Raw genomic sequence first — 19512 nt, forward strand, 5'->3', positions numbered from 1 at the left:
TCACAGAATTCATTCAGAACAGTTGACAAAAGGCCCTAATATTCAAGAAATATTTAGATAAGCCTTCAGCTGTCACAACTGAGGTGTCTGAGAGGCCAAGTATGCCCTGATAATTGCCATTACCCAAAGAGGATATTCAAGTAACCTGAAGAGGACTGTGGGTAAAAGACATCCTCAAGTTTACAATGGCTCATCTTACCTGACGACCTGGGATTTTCTCTTACATGAATGGCCACCACTCTGCTCAGAAGGCAGAAGGCCACCTAAGCCTACTTACCCGGATGATGGTAGAGATGGTAAGCCGGCATTTACTCAGCCCCGCCCTGCTCAGCCTCGGGAGCGGACGAATTCTCAGCTGGTGGATCGGCTGCTTTTGTCTCTTTGCCATCTTGTGGTTTAGGGTTTTCTGGGCGTCTGCGTCGGTAATTGAAGTTGCGGCGGTACCGACGTTGAGGTGGCTGCTGACCTTGGGTCTCATCTCCTTGATTTTCCTTATCTTCCTCATTTCCATCCTCTCTAGGCTGTCTTTGGCGAGGAGGACCCCTGGAATGAACATTGTGCAAAAACTTTTAATGAAAAACCTTCATTCTTTAACCAACCCACCAGTGTTATCACTTGGGTCAGTCAACTAAACTCTGTATCTAGCCTGCTTATCAAAAACAAATGCAAACTTTGTTCCTATTTCACAGACTGAACATGAGTGTGCAAGGATTTGTAGGTGTCAATTGAGAGATGTGCATTTAAAATTAGTTTTAATGGACTAACTTAACCTATTACAAAGTTAATCATGAAACCACTAGCAGTGGCATAACCAGGGTTGGGAAGAAGTGCTACTGATCCTTCATGGATAGAGAAGCACATGCTGAAAAGGCAGGGCATCAAAAATAAAAGAGGCGCTCTCTGTACATAATCAAAATACACAGCAATCATTAATCATTAAGGACATGCAAATCCAAACGAGTCTGCCTCATACCCACACCAGGATGGCCATAATCAAAAGATCAGAAAACCACCAGTGTTGGTGAGGATATGGAGAAGAAACTAGAATCCTCACACACTGCTGGTGTAAATATAACAGTGCAGGAGCTTTAGAAAACACCCCAGCAATTCCTCAAAATGTTAAAGAGTTACTATGTGACCCAGCAATTCCACTCAAAGAGTTCTGTACCTGAGAAAATATCCATTTTATGATAACCAGTAACAAAAATGTGACAACAATCCAAGTGCCTATCAGCTGACTAACGAAACAAAATAAGACATCCGTGCAGTGGACCCAGATTTACCCATGAAAAGGTAGAATGGTGGTAGCCAGGGGGTGGGGTAGAGGGAAATGAGGGACTATTAATTAATGGACACAAGAGCCTTTTTTTTTTTTTTTTTGGCTGAGGGTGGAAGGGAGTAGTGAAAAAGTCTGGAATTAGATAGTGGTCATTACCATTGGCTTCTAAGTCAATTTTCCCCTTTTCTTTCTAAAACTCTGAGCTTTTCAAATCTTATGTTAGGCTAGGTTCCATATACTATCCTTTGCCTGTTGTAGTTATCCTGACAGACTCAAATAACTTGAGCATTTTAAGTTCTTTACCTCCTATCCAGTTGTTTATTCTGAGTTCTCCCAGTTTTAAGCATTCTACTCTCCAAACACTCCTTTTCCTATTCTTGTAGTTTAATTCATTCTTGTTTTCCCATTCTTTTATTTCCACTGGGACTTATAATCCAGTGATTTTATCACTTACTCTAGCTCCCATTCTTTAATATTTTTCTCCCTTCTTACCCAAGAATGTAAAGCCCACCATTAAATTATGACCAATCCCAATCCCAGAATCTTCATCAGAATTGACAAATGCTAGACAAATTCAACTCTGCTCAATCTAAGCCTGCTGCTCAAAAATGGCTGGGAAAGACAATCACATTGGGTGGACCCAACTTTAGATTTGTGATCATTTTTCTATCCTTTGATTCCTAGAGCTCATTCCACATCTTTGTCCCAAATTCCCCCCACTTCTTACCTCTCCCTCTCCTTTTGACTTGACTAGCAGCACACCAGTGCCCACACACTCTGGCTTCTTACACACAAAAGGGTCCAACCCTCACTTTTGCACAAAATCCTATCCTATCTGGAGATAATTCTAACAGTCGCCTTCTGCCAACTGTCTTCTACTGCCATTTTTCAGCCTACAAATACACCCTCTATTTCTTAACACCACTCCTCCTCTCATCGCCATTCATTGGTCTCCTTTTCAGTGAAAACTGCTACACTTAGTGACAGATCTTTCAATATGCTCTGGAACCTAATTAGGATATTACCCCATTCTTTATATCTAGCAGTGTCAACTTGTCTATCCATTCAAATGAGACTCCTACATCTAACTTAAAAGGCAAACAGCAAAACTGAAGCACTCATCAACAAAAACTCACGTGCAATTTTTAAAGACACTAATGAAGCAAGGCAAAAAATTTAAGCATCTTTATAGGATTAGGATAACAAAAAAGTAAACCAAGTTTTCTGCCATTGGTACCCATGAATGTAAAGAACAGACTGCCATGAGAGCCTATTTTAGCTCAATTTTAAATGCACTGGTCACTGTAAAAAATGATACTGTGGTATTATACGCAGTATTTCAACAAGGTAATCTAGGTCTAGATTAAAAGCTAGTTTAAACAATAGTTCAGCTCACGATCAACAAAGTTCATCTGTCAGCATCAATAATCTTCCCCACTCAACAGGGAAAACCCCATTGATCCCCAACATCCAGCAATGGGTGGAGATTTTAATGAATCAGCTAGAACTGCAGGCCATTTTCATGAAATAGAAACTCAGAGGACACAACACACATCTATGGAAACAAGAATTACAGACACTGGCTACTGCAAAACCCTCAACGCATATATACTGGTGTAGATAGTGCAATCTCAACTGAGTTCCAAATTTCTGAAACTTCAGTGCTGTGCTTTCCTTGCAAACATGGGTGTATGGGTATCCAGAAACCTCTCTTAGAGTCACAGTGTATTTTGAAGACTTCTGTATTGTATTTTGGATACTTTTACAGTAAAGAATGGGTTTCTTAAAACTTAAATTGCGAAGTGATTAATGGAAAATTAGGCCTTGGTGTCGGGGGTGACACCATAAATTCTTCATATATGGTAAGGTACAGTTTTCATACTCCCTTAATGCTTTAAAGGCAATGCTTATCTTTACCTTTCTCCCTCCCAATGAAGCAGGTCTTAAACATATAACACAGGTTGAACTATTCTCTCACCTGTTCAAGGACAGAAAAAACTGAAATTCCATACCCTCATTTGGGGGAGGGAGAGAACCCACAACCGTATAAAGTAGACCTCATTTACACAAGCTGTTTTTAACCAGTGCCAGCAAAGAACACATTCTCAAAGATAACTGACTTCAGGTTCACTTCTTAGGTATCTGATGAAAGAAAACGTTAAGCGTTAACAAATAAAATGACTCAAAAAGTCTGCAGGAGAAGCAGGTTGCTGCTGAGTCCTAACATATGCTTGAGAAATTTAATACAAACCATACCTACGGAATCGTGGTCTATAACCTCGATACATATTCTGTCTCACTGGTCTACCTTGTTCTCCTGCACCCTGGTTGTCAGCACCCTGAAAAGACAAGTTGACTCAATCAGTAATAGAGTAAAAAACCCAAACAAATCCAAAGTTTGCATACAGGAGTTAAAAAAAAAAAAATGCTCCCCATGAGACTAATCACTCCAATATAGGGGAAGACATCCATAAAATGCAGTTCTATTTAAAGTTATTGCATGCTGTTGATGCTTTTCTTTTTGGTGAAAACTTACTTCCATCACTTCTCCCTGCACAGGAGGGTTGGAATACTGTGGTCGACGCCCGTAGGGTCTCCGCATGTAGTAAGGTGGGAACCGTCGCCTGCGGTAGGGCCGGCGCTGTTGGGCCTGGCCTTCGGGAGCACTTTCCGATCCCTCGTTCTTTTCCCCACTCTCACTATTCTGGTAATTCTGCTGGTAATTGCGTGGAGGACCCCTGCGACGTGGATAGCGTCTATAATGGTTACGGTCTGCTGCATATTTACTGCCTTGCACTGGAACTCCACCAGGGCCTGTAACATTTGCTGCCTCCGCACCCTACAAAAGCCATCATATATTGACAGTGACAACAGAATTAAGTACACTTTACAAAATTTACACAAAGCAAATAACAAAGGGTCTATGTGGCCAGGGGTGCATAGAAATGATTAAATATCAGTTCCTCACTGTTCCGAAGAGATTGCCCTCTAACTGCAGCCAGCACATTAGGCTTGATGCACCTGTGTTCATGTGATCACCTGACCCATCCATCCACATTAGAGCCACCATCCTAACGGATAGAGATCTCCAAAACATTTCGATACTGAAGTCAAACCTTTACACAAAAAGCATCCTCACCTTTTCTCCTTCAACAACATCAAACTCCACAGTCTCTCCATCTCCTACACTGCGAAGGTACTTCCTGGGGTTATTCTTCTTTATGGCAGTCTAGTAATATCACATTCCAAAAATAGATTAACAGGGGAGAATAATGTGCTTTTTCATTCAAAATGTACCAGAGTCAATATTATTTTAGATTGGATATACACTTAAAATTAACTTTATGTAAGACCAAACCGTCAATAAATTTAGGAAAACAGGGACCAATGCTACCCCCAACCTCAACCAAAATACTCTAATCTTACAAGGCCCCAACATTTTACCACTATTTTCCCGAACTAAAGTATTTAACACTCGACACAACAATTATTTTTTTTAAAATGCCTTTTGCAAAAGCATCATGTGTAGCTTTAAACAAAATGAGGATATCCATCTATCCCCAAAGACTGCACTTAATAGTAGAAGCTAGCCCCACACAGGGCCAGTTTAGATGACAGGCGAGTTTAGTTTTGCATGCTTCAAAGTTGACAAAACCAACTTTGTCCCTGTGTTAACCATATCAAACTCAATTACAAATGTCAACCAAAATCCCTTCCACCTGGTCTGTGATAGTACTTCAATGGAAATGCAAATGCAATTCACATGTATTGACTATGCGCCACTCTTTATCAGACCACATGGGATAATAGGTTATTACCACCTCCAAATACAATAAATCTCACATTGTTACTTGTTCTCTAGATTGCTACAACAAAGTAAAAGGGGAAGAATAACACCTCACTTTTGAGTTGAGTAGAATACAATAAAGTTCTTTCATGTGTTAGTCAACCTCATGACAAATGAGGTGAGGTATTATTACTCCTTTTTTACAAATAAACAGGCTTTTAAAAGTTAGGTGACTTGCCCAAGGTCACACAGCTAAGTGGCACAGTATGGACTTTTCTAAATCCAGATCTTGGGACTCCAAATCCCATGTTCTAATACATCACAGCGGTATCCATTACAGGGTCACTCATGCATTTCCATTCCATAGGAGACAGGACAATCAACAAAGCTGAAGCCAATTAAGCTAAGTTGCCCAGAACTGCAATATCCTTGATACACTAAGACCTGAGCATCCAAAGTCTCAAGAAACCACTAAATGTTGAACCACTTCCAAAATAAAGAGGAAAGCATATTGGTGACACCTGTGGGTCAGTACCATGTGGGTGACATGCATTCAGCCAAATAATTGATCTCATCTGTCATCTAAACTGTCACAGCTTTCATACCTTCCATATATAGCCAACTCTCAATTACCTGCAGTCATAGGGGATAGCAGAAGTACAGAGAATTTTAATCTCAAAACTTCTTTCAGTCAGCATCTTCAAAACACCCTATATGTGCCCCAACCATTTAGTGTTGCTGACAAGGAAGACCGACCAGCCTTGCGGTCTCTTGTTCCTCAATGTGCATATTCCTTGAACATGCCAAAGTAAGGAACACAAAGGAGTTGGCATTCCATTTTATAAAACATTTGTTTTAAAAATAACACTGAGCAGCCCTATACTTATGCTTAAGATTTAATTTTAAAGGTTCACTTTTTTTTTTTTTTTAAAGCAATCTATACACCTGACGTAGGGCTCAAAACCATGATTCTGAGATCAAAAGTCTCATGCTTTTTTGACTGAGCCAGCCAGGTGTCCTTATGTTTAGAATTCTAATGTTTCCATACTTTATATATTTGACCCTATGATTATCTGATAAGGTTTTGGACATTACTAGAGATTGATCTGGCTCCCTTGATTGCTGCTGACACCTCAGGGACAAAAGCACCAACCTCATATAGCCCTTCCTAAGAGAAGTATGCTGCCATCAAGCTCACACCTGCCTGAGTAACAGTGCGAGTGTGAAACCTGTCTTTTGTTGTCTAGATAAAAAGTACAAAAAAGTGGTTAAGAAGCTCTTAGGGTGATTTTCAATGCAAGATAATATTTCAACAGTCTCGGTAAAAAAAAAAAAAAAAAAAATGCAGTGCACACACATACACAACTGTGTACGTACTTCCTACCCACTGCAAACCTGTTGAGGATCATGAAGTCCAATAGAGCCCATGAGATACCTAAGCTTGAGATATTAGTGTTTACTGCAGTAAATGTACTTTAATAAAATTAAGCATTGCTTAATGCTCATTTTTCAAAGTATTTTTCTTAAATGTACTTGTGAAAGCTAAACAAATGGCACCTGATCATCCCATGTTAGTTTTTCCCTCTCTAAACACTGAAGCCAATCCGAAAATTATTTAATGAGTGATTGTCAACTTTGTCACACTGCCTTTTCACTCAACCACAAACTAGTGAGAATTTATAAATTTTCCAAGTCAACTGAAATTCTCAAAGTACTTTAAACAGAAGGACCCAAGCTAACTTTGGTATTCTAGAGTCCACTTCAAATTTATGTTTTTTGTGGCTTAGTTCTATTTCCCCAGGATTATTATGATTTTTTCCTTACCATAGAGGTGAAATCTGACAGTGTTTGAAAAAAACCCTCAAAGTTTGTGTATTATTACTGCAATACTAGTCAATGGAGATTTTTTCTTCCTCTGAAATTGGGTTTCAAAATTTAGTGAGTTGAGCACATTTCCTCATTTAAAAAAGCTACAGCTATTAACAAAATACCTATTTGAAACACCTATTTTAATTAAGTAAACCACCAATACAATGTTTCAATGTATACATTCAAGCAGACTCCCACTCTTAGAGTAGGCACTGGAGCTAAACTGGTGTTTGGATAAAATAACCTTTTTGCAGGGAACAGTTGAGAAAACACCCATCCCTTTGTCACAACCCTTAAAACTAGGACTCTAAACATTCACACAAGCACTCACCTGGTGTACAAATACATCTTCCTTGGTGTCATTCCTGCAAGACAGAACCAAGTTGAAAAAGTCAGAAAATGGAACACATTTCATGTTGCCAAAGGTGAAGAATAAGCTTGGTTCTTGGTGCACTTCCCCCTATTTTTCCTATTGTTAGAGACATTCTGGCTGCCAACCAGCCACCAGGAAACTTAAAGCAGAAACATAGTTTTTGATTTTTTTTAAGACTAAGCACTTGCCAACGGCCGTAATCTCACTAACTATAGAAACATTAAAAAGAAAAAAAAATGTCTTAAGTGTGACAAGCCAAAGGCTATTAAGAGGGTTTAAATGACTAGCAACTATCCTCCTTATTCTACCAAACGTTAACAAAACTTCCTAGCATATACCACTTACTAGAGCCTTGTTACACTAATTTCAGATAATATATCTCCTTCCATTATTACCTTTTCTTATTTCTTCCTCACCATTCCCAATTCTCCTTGATTTCATAAAAACCTCTAAAAAAAAAAAAAAAACCCCTCAAAATGTACAATACCAGGTGAGAGTCCCAATGTTAACTATAGGCTTTGGGCGATGTGGTAAGGATAAAATGTCACTCTGGTGCTGACTGGGGCGGCGGGGGGGGGGTTTGCATGTATGGGCATGGGGTACATGAAAACACTTTCTGCTCAATTTTTTTTGTTAGGAACCTAAAAACCGCTCCTTAAATGGACATGTCAATACCCACATCATTAATGTGGTGACAAGCATTGTACTGGAGAGCTAAGGAGGCACAGATGAATGAGGTAGTTTCCTATTAGTGCATACACCCCTACATTCAGTATCAGACACTATTTTATAGCACAACATTTGGCTTAAACCTTAAAAGAAGTTCACTGGAAAATGAGAACATGTTCCAGAAGTAGACAGAAAGGAAGTCATCAACAGAGGTAAAGCAAATAGCAAATTGAACACAAACAGGGTTCAAACAGACCAGAGCATGAAGCATATGGCAGCAGGGGAGGGTAAAATGAATAGGGGCTAAATGATTATGTAGGTAGAAGAGACACCAAAGGCTTCTGAGTAGACAAGTATGGCATGATAACATCATCGAATGTTAAAAATTTTGTGGATATTAGGGAAATTTCAAATACAAGAGGAGCCTAGTTAGTTCTAAAAACTACTCTAGAAACCCAGACCAGGACTGATGGAAGCCTAGGCTAGGGGGCATTTGTGAGGGAATATTTGAGGATCTCTTTTTTGAGGTAAAAATGGGGAAAACTTTATGGGTACATGGATTTTGGAAGTGAGGGGAAAAATATGATGAGCTTATTTTAGCTAGGACAGTGGGGTTAAGATGATACTATAAGCAAAAACTTACAGGAGAAACATTTCCAGACCTTTAATGACCTCCCCCACCTTCTTCATTTTGTCCAGTAGTCAGAGAATGGGCTCAATAACTAATATTTAATGACAAAAGGACCAAAGTTGCAATGAACTAGACTGGCTTACTGACTGTTGGCTCCTTATTGAACTATGCATCAAAGAATCCATATAGCTTGGATTATTGTAAAATGAGGACATATATGGTAACAGAACTTTAAATCTTTAAAAGAAAAATCTACACACACCCAGAATACTGCAAAAGCTATTCAAAACAAGTGATTAAAAACGGACCTTTACAAGCTAGTTAAGTACTGGAAAACTTGGGGATCCCTGGGTGGCGCAGCGGTTTGGCACCTGCCTTTGGCCCAGGGCACGATCCTGGAGACCCGGGGATCGAATCCCACATCAGGCTCCCGGTGCATGGAGCTTGCTTCTCCCTCTGCCTATGTCTCTGCCTCTCTCTCTCTGTGACTATCATAAATAAATAAATAATTAAATAATAAATAAATAAATAAATAAATAAATAAATAAATAAATAAATAAATAAATAGTACTGGAAAACTTAAGGAATTAATGGTTGCCATAAGGCCCATCTATCAAGCCCACAGGCTTCCCACAAAGTTCCACAGCCATCAATCTTAAGTTCTCACTTCTAACACTGGGATTGAATTTCAAACCCTTAAGGATCCAAGGAGAAATGCAACAAAAATCTGGTAAATAGAGAAGGAAAGCTGGGCAAAGTCTAGAACAGGAACTCTCAACAGAGGCAGTGCTGATCACAATAGGCCATTTAAAACTGTTCCAAAGATGGGCACTATTTGCCATTATCGGGGTGAGGAGGAGGTCAGGCTTGCTGGAGGACTAGGTAAAGAATTATAAGTACATTTATTATAACTTGAGTTTTGAATCTGGTATTTTAGTTTTAATATCCATTAAATTTACTAAAAATGGGACTTCCATATAGAGAAAAGTTCATTTACTGATAATGCCACTTGTGTATCTAGGTAGCCAATACATCATTTTATCAGTTGGTATCTGTGATGCCACTGACTATTCAACATGTCTTCTGATATAGTTGCAGGTAGCTACTGTACATACAATACACTACACACTACACTAAAAAGAAATACAAGTAGCTATCTACAAAAATTTTTACTTCAAGATCAGGGCAGCCCAGGTGGCTCAGCGGTTTAACGCCGCCTTCAGCCCAGGGCGTGATCCTGGAGACCTGGGATCGAGTCTCACGTCTGGCTCTCTGTGTGGAGCCCACTTCTCCTTCTGCCTGTGTCTCCGCCTCTCTCTCTCCTGTGTTTCTCATAAAGAAAAAAATAAACAGCCAAAAAAATTTTTTTTAAACTTCAAGATCATAAAAGGAATTAGAATATTTAGCAACTACTTATCTAGTACTTAGAACTATCTTCTTAAAAGTCCAAGGTAGGAATACACCTAAACATCCCATGAAAGACAGCTTAAGGAGAGGTTTTGTAGGTACAAAGGTATGTGGGAACCAATACAGGCTCATTAATGATGTGCCAGACAACAGCGCTCATGTACTTGGTGAACAAACCAGCCTACTAGGGAATTACCATAGCCAAAGTATACCTGGAATTTAAGAAATGTGACAGCTCAAAAAAACGCAGTTTTAACCAAAATAGAACAACACTACAGTTTAGATTAATTAAATCGATCTAATAGTTACAACTTAAGTGACTATGCAGAAATTCAAGGTACTGCTAAAAGAAAACCCAATTTTTAGTCCTCATCCCACTATTAACAGCTGTGCAACCTTGGAAAGCAGTCTCCTCCTCACTGGATCTCCTCCTTCATCTGCAAAATGGGAAAAATTAGATAGGACAGACAGCTTACCTTACTGAGGATTTCAGTTCCAGATATTGTTCCAATGCTTTAACTATACGTACCATTCAATCCTCAATCCTGAGGTAGACACTATCATTAATCCCTCATTCTACAAATTAGGAAATGAAGTATGGGTTCATCTGCTCAGTGGTAGAATTGGACTCCATAGACTGATCTTAAGCATGTTGACCAATTTGGAAATCATTACATTTTTAGCTCTAGAAGCAGCCTACAGTAATATGGTCTCTCCATTTTCTGGGAGGACAACAAATAAGTATCCCTACATCCTCACCTGCATTACACAGCTATTCCAAGTAATTAGATCAAAGTTCTGCTAGGGATCTCCTCCCCCCTTGTAAAAACTATTTTGGGCTCACAAGCCATACAAATAACAGCTGTTGAGTGGTAGTTTGTTGACCCATTATTATTATTAATGCAGTAAGAAGAACAGAGACATCCCTAGTACTGAACCATACCTTTTGTGGTATAAGCTGAGAACCAAGAGGCATACTTCTAACTTTACCATACTTGACTGAGGGTAGAAAATTATGGACTGGGCAGACCAATATACTAGTAAGCTACCTAGCTAGGGGTGCCTGGGTGACAGTTATGTGTCCAACTCTTCGATTCAGCTCAGGTTGTAATCTCAGTCCTGCATTGGACTCTGCTCAGCAGGGAGTCTGCTTAGGACTCTCCTCACTCCCTGTGTCCCTCCCCCAACCCATAAAATAAAGCTTTAAAAAAGCAGCAAGCTAGCTAGGCGCTGTGCTAATAAGCACCAGTAATAAAAAGAAATGGTCTATCCTCAAGGATTTTTATTACAGTATGTTTTCCACATATTACGAGTCCTACCAATCAGAGAGGAGGAAGAGGAAAAGAGCCTGGAAGTATACATACAGCAGTGGTTTAGCGCTCCTTAGGAGAACCACTGGAGCCAAGGTAAGAATTCTGGCTGCTATCCCCATTACTAACTACATGATCTGAGGCGAGTTGCCTTATTTGGACAGTGGGGATGAAACAATACTTACCTGAAGACCACACTATCATCAAACCAAAGCCCATCTATACATACTGCTGCCAGAGACATTTTACTGGCAGCTCACTGCCTAGTACTGTGGTCCAAAAGAAATAAAATGCAAGCTTGATACATGTTTGTCCAACTAAGTTCACTTTACATCATTTCACTTTCTTGAAAGGTTTCATGGGAATGCGCTACTTTTGGATTGCAAGGGGAAATCTGTATCTACATTTATTTTTTAGTAGCCACAATAAAAAAAGTAAAAGCAGGTTAAATTAGTTTCACCATTTAAACATGTACAATCAGTATAAAACACTAAAGTATTTTACATTTCTTTTTTCATACTAAGCCTTCATAATCTGCTCTATTTTTTTACACTTCTGAAAAGTAGGTTCACAAACGCAAGCTGTTCATGAGAAAGTGGTTCAAAACAAACACTAAATTGGGTATCAGTCTTAAAATTCAAATTAAAAATTACATTTCTCAGATGCAATAACCACAAGTCTAATGACAGCACAGGCCCACAATATTCCAACCGTATCACTCCATACAGCAGTCTTCCTGCTCTGAACCCAAGTGTACGCTTTCTGCTGTATTCTTCTACTCCACCTCTGGCTGGATAAGGGCCTTATTTACACTGAAAAGTTTTCATAAAAATTCCACCTCTCAGGTTCTCACCAAACCAGTAGTACTGTCCTTATTCACCAAATAAGTATGGATTTCAAGGAAAAAAGAATCCGCAAGAGGCTCAAGGAAAAAAGGGGTTACCGTTTTTAAGTTTGGAAAATGCTAAAGAAAAAAAGAAATCCCGCTGGGATTTAAAAAGTCTCTTAGGGATCCCTGGGTGGCGCAGCGGTTTGGCGCCTGCCTTTGGCCCAGGGCGTGATCCTGGAGACCCGGGATCGAATCCCACATCAGGCTCCCGGTGCATGGAGCCTGCTTCTCCCTCTGCCTCTCTCTCTCTGACTATCATAAAAAATAAATAAATAAAATATTTAAAAAAATAAAAATAAAATAAAAAGTCTCTTAAAAGTTCCTAATGTAGCACAATTGAAGGTAAAAAACATGTAGCCAGCACTAAACTCACTCCTACACTACTAAATTTATCCAGAAATCGTCTTAAGATTTTAGTGTCCTGGGGACGCTTGGGTGGCTCAGCAGCTGATGACTCAGGGCATGATCTCGGGGTCGGGGATAGAGTCCCACATCCGGCTCCTGCAGAGAGCCTGCTTCTTCCTCTGCCTGTGTCTCTGCCTCTGTCTCCATCTCATGAATAAATAAATATAATCTTAAAAAAAAAAAAAAAAAAAAGATTTTAGCGTCCTAAAGTTTTAGGAAACTTTTGCCAAATCACAGTTGCCTTAAATGAAACCTCACATAAAAGCTCATGTATCCATAACTAAATGCTCTTATCCTATTATCTTGTTGCAAATTACCATACCACGCTCTTAACAGCTTAAATTGCCCAAACACAAATTATTAATCCTACAATCAAAAAAACCCTCTAGGATTTAGCATCTATATATGCTCCATAACCCAAAGCATCCAAGACACCAATTTCCAAGTTCTGTAGATGGTTATAAGATCATAACCCCCCCCCCAAAAAGATCATAAGCCCTACTTATCTTTTTACTTGTTTTCTATTACACCCAACAGGCACATTATTTTCCATCATTCTGCCTCAAGTGAGCTGGATTGTAGAGGTTTCCAAGGGCTAAGACTGAAGGGTGGAAAACTCAGCAAAAACAGCCCCAATACTTGAAAAACAGAAGGCAAATAGCTAGTTCTGTATTCCAGAAGATTTTAAGATGAAAAGGTTTTACCTATCAGTGAGTTGGTGAACTAGGAGGACTTCTGGCCAACTTAAGATCCATGGCTAACACAATCAGAATGTAAATTAATCCTAAAGTGCCTTGTACAGAAGTCTGTACCAAACTGAAGAGCTTCAGTTCTGAAATCCAAACAAAAACACCCTCTACACAAACCTACAACTAGTAACAGGGCTCTTTCAAGACTGCCAAGGATACAGCATGCCTTGGGGACTATTAAGACATCACTTTTATGCCTCCACCCACCCACCCTTCCTTAATAGCACATCACCAAGTCAGTGCCACAGCATTTAGTCAATCATGGTATAGATTATCCATCCATACCTTCTATATTTAGAGAGATCTTACCGTTTGTGATCAAGTTGTCTGATTTTAATAGCCCAAGAGACTTGGCGGCAATCATTCTCTCACAGGTCTACAAATTTTTAAAACTAAGAACCAGGTAGTTAATATTTTAGGCTGTATCTGTCACATATTATTCAAATAACCCTTAAAAATAAAAAAAACCCCATTCTTAGTTTGCAAGTCCTATAAAGACAGAAAAGATTCAGAAGTGAGCTAAGTGTCAAAGGTTCTCTCCTCTAATTCCTCAACTGCATCCCAGCATTAGCTATATTAAGCCAGTTCTTTTAATTTGGAAAAGCCAACCTGCAAACTGGACTGTGGCTGTTACAGTGCTACTGAACCATACAAAAGAGGCAGTGCAAAGAGAAAGATTTTCAAGTCTGGGGAACTAATAAATCAGAACCCAGGAGTTCCAGCGACTGCTAGGTATCACCTAGGAAAAGTCTTTTGATGGCCAAGAATAGCCACCCTAAGATATTACCTCTAACTGTGGATACCAACCAAATTGAAGGGGACTAGGGCCTATTTTCAGGGACAGCGTAATAGCAGCTAGTTCAAACCGTAGCTTTGACACTTACTACGCTTCCTAGGGCAAGTTACTCAACTTCTGTCTCAGAATAATATTGACATCTTTTGAAGCTTGTTTCCACCACTTCCAACGATTTTGAGGATTAAATGGCTTAAGAGTTCACGTAAAGCACTTACAATAATGCCTGGTTTAAGTGCCTGAGAAACATTAGCTACTTTTTAATGTCACCACTGTATGAAGGGAGTCACTCACATCAGTTACATAATATATATACACAGGGAACCCCGAAAACAGAAGACTAAAAACCTGACAGCTACTACTAAGTATTTTTCCTAAAGAAAAGATAGCTAAACCCTTTCTTGCCTTAGTTTATCTCTTCCTAGACCATGGGTAATAAACTCAAATGCATATGCAGAGACCAGGCAGGGAAGGGAAGTCAACATGAGAAACTTAAGCCTGACCTATTATGGTAAATAAGGAGAATGCCCCAGTTAAAAGCGGTAATAATACGCATACCCAGCTGATCTATTTACATGGGATTTCTGACCCCAAAGCCAAAATTCAGTTTGTAAAATATTTTTTTTATTCATGAGACACAAGCAGAGGGAGAAGCAGGCTCCCCTTATGGGGAGCCTGATGTGGGACCTGATCCTGGGATCCTGCCGTGAACCAAAGGCAGATGCTCTACTGCTGAGCCACCCATGTGTCCCTAAAACTCAGATCTTAAAAAAAAAAAGTTGGTAACCTGAGTATTTTGGAGATTATGTCCCCAATTTTAAGTATCATTAATTAATCCCAATTCTTTTTAAGACACCGTGTAGTCCAAACAAAACATATGGGGGTAGATTCAGCTAATAGGTCACCACTTTATGTCCTCTGCCTTACTGGATTCTCTGTGCTCCAAATTCCTTGCCTACCCCAAAACCCTAGAATGATTGATCAAGCACTTTTAAGTACTATGGAGAACACACAAGTACTCCTATTGCGGTCACTATGAAATACACATGTCCCAATAAAAAAATTGCTACTGATTCACGCCTTTTCATGGATTTGATGAGCATGGATTAATCCTCAACAGCTGGAAGCAAAAGACAAAATTAGGTTTCCAGATTTAAAAAGCAGAGAATCAAACCCTGAAACCACCAACCCCTGTGGCATACTTCTAATGACATCTTCAATAATTTTGAATGAAGCTTTTCATAACAAAATGAAAAGAAATGGGAGGGGGTATTAAATAAACCCCTCCCGTCACGTAACCCAATTACTGTTTAAGGCACAGCACATGAAGGACTAACCATGAATTTCTCAGGATTTCTAGATTCTGCAGCCTAACAAAAAGCAGCAAAAATGCTTGCCGTGTTAAAGCTCTATGCTCTTATTCAGCACCTTTAATACTAGAAAACCATCTGAAGAAAACACTTTAAAAAATAATTGAGGGATCCCTGGGTGGCGCAGCGGTTTAGCGCCGGCCTTTGGCTCAGGGCGCCATCCTGGAGACCCGGGATCGAATCCCACATCGGGCTCCCAGTGCATGGAGCCTGCTTCTCCCTCTGCCTGTGTCTCTGCCTCTCTCTCTCTCTCTGTGTGACTATCATAAATTAAAAAAAAAAAAAAATTGATAAGGCTGTTACATATTGTTAATTTAAATCAAAAAGTTTACACAGAAATTATCTTTTAATTAAAAAAAATCTTAAGAACCAGTATGTAATTCACAGAATGCCACGGTTAAAATTATAGCCACAGCACTCATCTCAAACACTATTCTCTCCTTTATACAGAAGCAGCACAGTGTCTGCCTCTCCCCAACTCCCACCGAAAGCCCAGTGTCTTACATACCCAACCAACTTGCAAACTACCATACTAAGTTTAAGACCTACATTTTTCCTTAATCAAGGCAAACATCTCCAGGACTTAAATGCAGTCAACATTTTTAGTGACTTGAAAGCCTTCGAATCAGTGAAATAACTGGTTTGGAAACACAAAGCATTTAAATCAGTTAACTTGACAAAATAGTTGAAGTTAGGACAGTCCACACAAAGGATCATCGAAAGTCAATTTACATTTAACTTGCCCTGGAGAACTACCAATTGGGTTGACTCCAAGTTAGAAAACAGATATTCAAGGAATGGCAGCTCATAAAAAAACCTGAGTATGCAAATAAAGTATTCTTTTATCTTGGATTATCAATTGTTCACTTCAAAAATCATAACCTATGTCCAATTAACAAGATACAGCAAAACATAAAGCACGTGGTAAAATTTCTAAAGCGCAAACTACAATCTAGCCACAGAAAAGGCTGCAAATATACAGTCCCATTCTAATGTGTACACCAGCGTAACACTGGGAAGAGGATTAAGGGCAGTGTTTTCAAGGTATGGCCCACAAAACATAATCGCCTGGAATTTTTTTTTTTTTTTTCGCCTGGAATTTTTGTTAAAAATGTACACTAGACCCAATGAATCCAGGCTAGGAAGGAACTCAGGAATCTGCATTTTTAAACAACCTCCCAAGACAAGCCTACGTTAATTTAAAAACTATTGGTTTAGGGGTTAGGCCAGTAAGGAGAATCAGACAATTAAGAAGGAAATCCTAAATATTCAGAGATCAACTAAGAAGTGGCCAAATACAAGCACCCCCTCCCTTCCTTCATCGCTAGTAATCTATTGTCAAAAAACTGATTTAAAAAATGTAGCCTTGGCCTGTCACAAAAGCAGTGTATGAACAGATGGAAAATTCCTAAAGATTCTGGAAGAAACAAAATGTTTCTCCACACTACAGACGTGGAAAACAGACCATCAAATAAATGCTTACGATCTATTTTGTCTTGAACACTTCCGCGGTACTTTACGGTTGAGGAATGAAAGGTTTTTCATCAGCCAATTAGGTCTTGAAGCTTGCTCTTGCCCACTTGGTTTCTAGCAGTAGTGCCCATTTCACAAGCATTCAGCATTATTTCTTACTCGCAGGTGTTCTCTCCAACACCTGGCCGCTTAGTGCCTCCTGGAGTAGGAAGGTAAGAGACGGCTGCGCTGACAGGCGCCTACCTGGGAGGCCAACGAGCTAGGAGCACACGGTGCTCTGGCCCATCTGCAGCCGCACCAGTAGCCCGGCTTGGCAGCCATCTTGAAAATGATGCCCGGCTCGCAAGGGAGACCACGGAGAGTACAGTGCGTGCCCGCACGTTAGCAGCGCGGCTGCTACAACCATTCTAGACTCGTCCTAAGGACGGGGCTGAAAGAGTAGGGGAGAGAACAACTGAGAACGGGAGAAGGGCGATTTCTTCCAGATGCGACTGCAGGAACAAATAAAAACTGTTGCAGTCCTCACGTGAAACTGATCCGAAGCCTTCACAACAGCACAGATTGAAACGTTAAACAAAGGCGATATAAACCTTAACAGTCCAGATGACAGCACCTCACCTCCTCGCACTGTCAGTCTTGTTACCTCCAAAGGCTAACGCGTCGGAAATAGCCCCTACGCACTAACGGGGGGGGGAGGGGGGGGTCACAGCACGTTTCCCACCACCAATTTCAATGCCGCATACGAGGGTGGCCAGGGTGAGAAACGCGCCCACGAGGAGGAGACTAAATCTCCGGTTGCTGTTTGCCCCGTTAGGAGTTGCCTCCCTCGCTGCGCTTGCCCTTTAAATGGCCCTGCACCTAACAAGCCTCGCAAACGGACTTCCGAGGAGTATTCAGCTGCAAAACAAAGAGCGTGTCCAGATCCCTAACCCCGCAGCCTTCAAGGAAAAACCACCTCGCGCCACCGCGGAGCAAGCAGGCTACACACGCTTCCACCCTTCCGAGTCCGCAGCGCCTACCCACCGAGCAGAGCATGCAAGAGGCAGGACGGAGGCTACGGCGGCGGTCATCTCACCTGTTGATGAAACCATATCCGTTTCTTACATTGAACCATTTTACTGTTCCCAAAACCTTCGTTGCTGGAGGGGAGGGGGGAAAAACACAGAAACAAAAAACCCACGATTACCAGACGTCCTTTCTTGAAAGCCGCCACGCTCGGGCGCCCCGGCCCCGCACGCGCTGCGCCGCGGCCCGAGGCCACCTGACAGCCTTTCTCCTCCCGGGCCGCGCGCGGGCCCCGCGCACACGTGGGTGGGCGGGCGGGCGGGCGGGCCCGGGGCGGCGGGGGCCGGGGCCGGGGCCGGGGCGGGCGGGCGCGGCTGCGGGGCGGGGAGCACGTGAGGGAAGGGGAAGCGCCCGGCCCACTCGGGCCTGCGTAGGCGGCGCGCCGCGCCCTCCGGGCACACGCGGAAGGGAGCGGGCGGGGGGGGCGGGCGGAACAACGGCGTGCGGGCCCGAGCGCACGCGGCCGCCGGGGAGGGGAGGGACCCCGCCGCACACGCGGTCGGCGGCGCGCGGCCGCCCGGGGGGAGGGGCGCGCGGCCGCGGGGTCCGCAGGGGGCGCGGGAGGCGGCGGGCGCGCGCGCAGGCCGGGCACGCGGACCGGGGCGGGCCGGCGTCCGCGAGGGCGCGAGTGGCGGCGGCGGCGGCGGCGGCGTGGGGGAGGGGGAGGGGCGGCCGCGCGCCGCCGAGTGGGTCCCCGCCGGCCGCGCGCCCCCGCCGGCTCGCCCCGCTCCGCGTAACGGTTCCGCCGCCGGGCTTCCCTCCGGCCCCACCCCCGGCCCCGTCCGGCCCTCACCGATGACCTTCTTGTCCCCGCCGGCAGGCGCCGCCGATGTGAGGCCGCCCGGGCCGCCGCTCCCTGCGCCGCTGCCCGTGGTGCCGGGCTTGGTGTCGGCGGCGCTGAGGGCGGGGGCGGCGGGGGGGGCGGCTGCTGGGTCTCGGCCTCGCTGCTCATGGTTGCGGTGATGGTGACTGGGGCCGGCTGCGGCAGCTGCGGCTCCTCCCGGGGTGTGATGGTAACTAGGCCGGCGGCGGCGGTGGGGCTGCTCAGGGCTCTCTGGGGTCCGCTCTCCGCTCCCGCTACCGATCGAACTAGCGAGAATGGCGGGACGGGCGGGATAAGCCCTGCGCTCGGCCCGCCCCGGGCGCCGCTGAGTGGCCAGCCGCGCTGTCAATCTCACCACCTGACCCCAGCCCCTGGCCCCTATTGGCCGGCACTTTATCACTCCTCCGCTCTCATTGGCTCTCAGGCGGCTAATTCGGCCGACCTACAACCGTTCCTGCCTCCGCCGCCGCCATAGAGACCGGAACTAGAATTAGAGTAGAGTCACCACGAGAACCATAGAGTACCCGAGAGGACGGGCAGAGTGAACGTGACTTTCACGAGGCTGCGGCGCGGGCGGGCCCCACGTCCAGGGTTGGGTCCTGCCCGGGGGAAGGGCAGCG

The 19512-nt window shown here is 42.8% G+C and overlaps 1 protein-coding gene across 1 annotated transcript; it reads right to left on the reverse strand.

Moving 5' to 3' along the window:
• Positions 1-277: 277 nt before the first annotated feature.
• On the reverse strand, positions 278-19156 carry YBX1 (Y-box binding protein 1). The gene is given in 8 exon segments (XM_049093955.1): positions 278-543; positions 3536-3618; positions 3816-4118; positions 4419-4508; positions 7267-7300; positions 18080-18143; positions 18863-18991; positions 18994-19156. Coding segments are annotated over 8 exon segments (966 nt in total). The 5' UTR covers positions 19022-19156; the 3' UTR covers positions 278-308.
• Between the last annotated feature and the right edge of the window lie 356 nt (positions 19157-19512).

Source organism: Canis lupus, chromosome 15 (genome assembly GCF_003254725.2).
Source record: "Canis lupus dingo isolate Sandy chromosome 15, ASM325472v2, whole genome shotgun sequence".
Classification (NCBI taxonomy): domain Eukaryota; kingdom Metazoa; phylum Chordata; class Mammalia; order Carnivora; family Canidae; genus Canis; species Canis lupus.